At 46.0% G+C, this 6068-nt stretch overlaps 1 protein-coding gene across 1 annotated transcript; it reads left to right on the forward strand.

Moving 5' to 3' along the window:
• Window positions 1-1246: 1246 nt before the first annotated feature.
• Window positions 1247-3723, forward strand: LOC119305580 (serine/threonine-protein kinase RIPK-like). The gene is made up of 4 exons (XM_037582067.1): window positions 1247-1706; window positions 1821-1956; window positions 2238-2374; window positions 2863-3723. Exons 1-4 carry the CDS (start codon window positions 1329-1331, stop codon window positions 3550-3552), a joined length of 1341 nt encoding a protein of 446 aa, XP_037437964.1. The 5' UTR covers window positions 1247-1328; the 3' UTR covers window positions 3553-3723.
• The last annotated feature ends 2345 nt before the right edge of the window (window positions 3724-6068 follow it).

Genomic DNA, 6068 nt, shown 5'->3' on the forward strand with positions numbered 1-6068 from the left:
ACGCTCGCCTCGCGCGTGGGCCTCTTGGATGAACGGAACGCATGGCGTGTCACGAGAAAGTCACATAATGTTTAGTGTCATGAGGGGCACACGTGCTATAGGCGTGATAAGTTACGCAAAAACTTCGTGGTAATTTTTGACCTATGGAAAAAGCTACCGAAACACACCCGGGTTTTTAGGTGCAAGTACCATGATAATATACAAACTGTAGACCCGGTAACTCATGTACAATCCCTCATGATAACTTTGACTGGGGGGAGGTTGATGTACATATACCCTGATAACTTATGTGTAAGTACCACGGTATTTTACACATCGAAGACCTTATAACTTGTGTACAAAACACAATGGTAACTTTGAAGGGATGTAGTTGTTGAAGCATAGATACCTAGTACATTCTATGTAAATAGCACGGTAAGTTATGCAACGCAGGCCTGATAACTTGCATACAAATACCATGGTAACTTTGTCCCGAGGAGAAATCATGTGGTAGACGTGAAGAAGTGACAGTCTTCTCAGGAGTGGGCGCCCGAGATGTGCGGGAGAAGCAGGTTTCTCGGGCGAGTCTACAGGGTCGTTTGGGAGGAGGCGAGGTCAAAGGACGAGGAATCGTGTGGTACTTTGAAATGAAAAAAGTAGAGGTGTGACAGTTTTACTTATATGGCACACGTGTGCCAAATATCACAATTCTTTTTTAATATAATATACGCACGCTCGTGCGTATTCTAGGTTTTTTTTTTGGGTGCATAGGCTAAAAGAGCAGTAAAACCTTAGTACTCCCTCCGGTCCTTTTTACTCTGCACATTGGTTTTGCCAAAAGTCAAACTTTGCTAAGTTTGACCAAATTTATATCAAAAATTATTAACATCTATAATATTTAATAAATATAATATGAAAATATGTTCCAAGATGAATCTAATGATATTGGTGTTGTTATGTGAATGTCTATAATTTTTTATATAAACTTGGTCAAAGTTGGATGAGATTGACTTCAAACAAACCTAATATGCAGAGTAAAAAGGATCGGAGGGAGTACTAAGGAAAGCTATACAACCTAATACAATCGTGTGTTGCACTGGTTGGCGGCAATCACATCAGCCGTGGTTTTGTTTTGCGGCAGGCAACGAACCCATCATCCGTCTGGCAGCCAACGAACCCAGTGCCCACCAGCCACCATCCACACCTTATATAAAGGCCCAGCCTCTCAAGTCTCAAGTGTCTCCTCAGGTCTCACCTTCTCCTTAAACAGCACAGCTCCCCTGCATCCACAGCTCCCGGGAAGATTTATTGATCTGTTGCTCGGTTGCCTTCAGCATTGGTCGGTCGCCATGGCCGCGCAATCTTGGAACCCTTTCTCTTGCTGCGTCCGCGGGGCAGCCTTGGACGACGACGACGACTACGAGTCGCGGAGGGGGGATAAGGGCAGCCCGAGGTCGCCGCTGAAGAACCTGACCTCGTCGGGGACGCTGTCACCGGAGGAGCTGTCGCTGACGTTGTCAGGCTCGAACCTGCACGCCTTCACATACGCCGAGCTCCGGGCGGCGACGGCGAGCTTCTCGCGCGCAAACTACCTCGGCTGCGGCGGGTTCGGCCCGGTCTACAAGGGCGCCGTCGACGACAAGCTCCGCCCCGGGCTGGCCGCGCAGGCCGTCGCCGTCAAGTACCTCGACCTGGAGTGCGGCACGCAGGGACACCAAGAGTGGCTGGTGAGTGCAGACAGAGAGCCTAATTGTCGACCACAAATGTGCAAGGTCGTTCAAATGCTTGGTGATTTACCCACGATGCCAACTGACGACGGAATATTTTGCATGTTGTTTCAGGCTGAAGTTTTCTTTCTCGGGCAACTGAGGCACAAGAACCTGGTGAAACTGATCGGCTACTGCTACGAGAACGAACACCGGATGCTGGTCTACGAGTTCATGTGCGCCGGGAGCTTGGAGAAGCACCTCTTCAAAAGTGAGTTCCTGAGACCAACAAGTTCAACAAATTTGTTAAATTAATTAAAAGTTTGCACGTACTACATGAGCAATGAGCTGTTCTTGTTCCCTGCATTTATTCTCTGCTTCCTTTTTGTTAAGTCAAGGGGATAATAAGAGAGCAGCTATGTGCCTTGCAAACGAACATATCTCTTTTAAAATTAGATTACTAGTACGGGATTACTGGTGCAAACTTATTGGTCTTGATCTGTTGGTTAACGTGGAGCATGTTGCTGACCTGAAACATCCTACTACCTTCAGGCATCAATGGGTCTCTCCCATGGATGACAAGGATGAAGATCGCCGTCGGCACGGCAAAGGGCCTCGCATTCCTCCATGGGGCTGACCCGCCGGTGATCTACCGCGACTTCAAAGCCTCCAACATCTTGCTCGACTCGGTAAGCCACCCGTAATCTTCAGGCTTTTTCAGTTCCAGCACTAAACTAAAATGCCACCATCATTTTGGGGACAACACGTCACCTGTAATGACTGAATAATTACTACAGCGTCCAACAGAAAAAGGATAAGTCTGGGTCCCTTCCAAGTTCCAGGCTGCCACAAAATATTTTAGTTTAGAAAATTCAAAATGCTTTTAGAATCCTCATTTTGAAAATTTCTGGTCTTAGATGGCACAGACAGCACTGACGTGACTGGAACTCAGAAGGTTCTTGGATGCATGCCAGACTTGAGAAATCCGGTCTGTCCGACCCCCACATCACCCATCTAATTAAAACATGTCTAACCATCATTATCCAGCTTACACAAATAAATGCCCTGCAAATTAGAGGCATATAAACAGTAATATTCTTATTTCATCTTATCTTACTTCGACAATGCCAACTGCCAGACGTTTCACCTAACCAAATTTGAACTTCTGTTATTTCAGGACTACAACACTAAATTGTCAGACTTTGGGCTGGCCAAGGATGGGCCTCAAGGCGACGCAACACACGTGACAACACGTGTAATGGGGACACACGGGTATGCAGCACCTGAGTATATCATGACAGGCCACTTAACCGCCAAAAGCGATGTCTACAGCTTTGGTGTGGTGCTTCTGGAGCTCCTCTCAGGACGCCAATCTGTGGACCGTGCACGACGACCAAGAGAACAAAACCTGGTGGATTGGGCTAGACCGTACCTCAAACGATCAGACAAACTGCACCAGGTGATGGACTCGACCCTTGAGTGCCAGTACTCGCGCAAGGGTGCTGAAGTGGCTGCATTGGTGGCATACAAGTGTCTGAGCCAAAACCCCAAGTCGAGACCATCCATGAGGGAGGTCGTCAAGGCATTGGAGCCTGTACTAGGCATGGAAGACTTCTTTCCAGTGGGACCATTGGTTTTCACCATTGTCGTTGAGGAGGACAAGGTGATGGACATGAAGGTGGAGGTTGAGGAGAAGCACCAACACCATCACCAGAACCATCAAGACAGACATCGACAAAAATACCCTGAGTCGCCGATGCATGGTGGCATTGTGCTCCATGGCGACAACGGGCATATTGTCGGGTTTACCGGTACATTGCGGCGGCGACAGAGGATGTTGAGTTACCACCGGGAAAGAGGGGCTTAATGGTTCAAGAGTATAGTAGGGGAAGCAGTTAGGATTGTAGAGATAGAAGGTATATATATGTATATACTATTGACATGTGATACAATGTCACATCGTTTGTTTAGAACTGTGGATGTGTTTCTTTCTTTTCTTCATGATTGTGATAAACATGCAAGAGTTCGGTTTGGATTATGGCATGTTTTGTTGTTCAAAGATGTGTGCAAATGAATGGGTCTACTTGAAAAGGATATCACTTTCAGTTTCAAATAGTTGGTCCAACATTGTGAATCGTTGAGAGGTGAAATGATAATCTGAATTCTGAGGAAAAAAATGATAATCGGGAGCATTTACAAAAGCCTATCTTATCCTTGAGAATAATAGAGGCGCAATAATGCAAGAAGAAACTGACCTTACCACAAGTTGATGTTGTTGGCCTCAATTAATGATGTCAATTTGGATAGGACATGTACACATTGCATAGGTAGAACAGGAATGCTTGGGCCTAGGACACATGAGCAAGCCAAGTGACCTGGCAAATCTATGGTTGTTGCAATAGGATTACTGATAAGTTGGTGACGGTACAATGAAACATCCAACAAATTCAAGATGAATCGATATTCTATTCACGTTTTGGAGATCTTCCAAAAGGGATGCGTCTTTGATGCTTTGATGCCCTCTGTTGCTCACCTTGTTCGAACCATCCAAGAGGAGGCTAGACTTTTGGCTAGAGAGCTGGAGCTGAGCACTCCCTTTTCTTGTATTAATTCTAGGGAGTACGTAGAACTCATCTAGATGAGATATAATTTAGTCTCATTCACTTTGAAAATAAGAACAGATACAACCCACGTCAGCACACACGCATCTTATAGCATCACATCCAATGACTATAAAAGGTGAATGAGATCAAATTATATCTCATCTAGATGAGTTCTAGCAAAACTGTTAATTCTACTCCGTACTAGTTGTGTGTTCTGTGTGAATCTGATCTGAGGCGGTGTTTGTTTCGGCCTTTAGGACCAGATTGACGTTGTTTTGAATCAGCTTTGAAGACCTGTCAAAACTGAATTCGGACTATTTTTTTTCGGTGTGTTGGGTTGAAGCACGTCCCGGGGTATTTCAGTGCCCTTTGCTAGCACAGCAAATCCACAACTGATAATGTCGAAACCGAAGTCTAAGCAAACAAGGCCTGAGATTGACGTTGTTCTACCTTCAGACACCACGTAACCTTCCGGTGTAGCTCGGTTTTCGAAATGATCCTTCAGCAAGAATTGCCTTGCCCCTTCCTTCCTCTTCGCAAAATGGAAAAGAACCACTACCTCTTACAGACCAGGTCCAGCAGGCACAATATCCTTGGAAATCTGCATAAATCAAGTTTGTCAAAGCAGAGCCTTCGTTAGATCTTGTCTCGTCCTCGTTTCACTCGCCTAATTGGTTTCGGCGTCTCAAAGGAACCGTTCATCTCGAAAGAAAGCAAGCAGGACAAGCAACGGACTGCGGCGTCAGCTCCCTAGTACTCCCTCCGTCCCAAAATACTTGTCTTCAAAATAAATAAAAATGGATGTATCTACAACTAAAATACATCTAGATACATCCATTTCAATGACAAGTATTTTCGGACGGAGGGAGTATATCCTACAGTATAACAGACAAGAAGAAACTGTCAACGGTTTGCACGCGGTGTACGTCAGATCGCCAGCTCCCTGTCCTAACACGAAGAGACTAACACTCTTAGCGCTAGTGGAGTACGTATACATGATGACCCTGGGATAAAATCAGCATGGTGTCACTGCCCCCGAGCAGGAGCGCCCCAACAAAGCCACAACCAGCGGCGCGTGTGGCAAACAGCGGAAAAACTGAGGCGTTTTCGGCGCTTCCCTTGCGTTTCGGTCCGGCTCATGCTGTTGGTAGCCTATAAAATTGGCTGCTGCTAATCAGCGCGACATCGTCATGTGCTCGTTGGTCTGACATTAGTTTAAGATGATCACACCCGGACCCGATCACGCAACAAGATAATAACAAACAAACAAAAAAATTGCGTCCTGACTTAAGCCACCTTGTGAAGCTGTGGACGGATGAATCATGGCCATGGTCATGCTCTGCATGACGAGCTTCGAACGGCGGACCTTGTCTTTTTTTCAAAAAAACAAGGCAAAAGATTAATCATTTTTATTGGTAAAGAAGAAGAGAGTTTCCAATTAATTAAAAGAAAACCGAAGGAAAACCTAAATTACAAACTCCACAAGGGGCATACACGGACGACCTGGCCATAAACAAGATCACGACACAAGCAACGACACAACCGTCGAGAGGTAGCACCGAACAGCAAAGCAACACCAAACAGTCGACCGCAACGTCGAGGACATAGCAGCTCCGATTTTGCCAACGAGCATCACAGGAAAAAGTTACAAGCCTCGCCCCGACCTAGTTCAATGCAAAACCCGACGGACCATGTCATCGTCATCAACAACAGGGCGGGTGCTGTTTCTTCAAAGAAACAGCAACAAGGCGCTGGCGAGCCAAGTAATTAGTGCACGTAC

Source organism: Triticum dicoccoides, chromosome 5B (genome assembly GCF_002162155.2).
Source record: "Triticum dicoccoides isolate Atlit2015 ecotype Zavitan chromosome 5B, WEW_v2.0, whole genome shotgun sequence".
NCBI classification, from domain to species: domain Eukaryota; kingdom Viridiplantae; phylum Streptophyta; class Magnoliopsida; order Poales; family Poaceae; genus Triticum; species Triticum dicoccoides.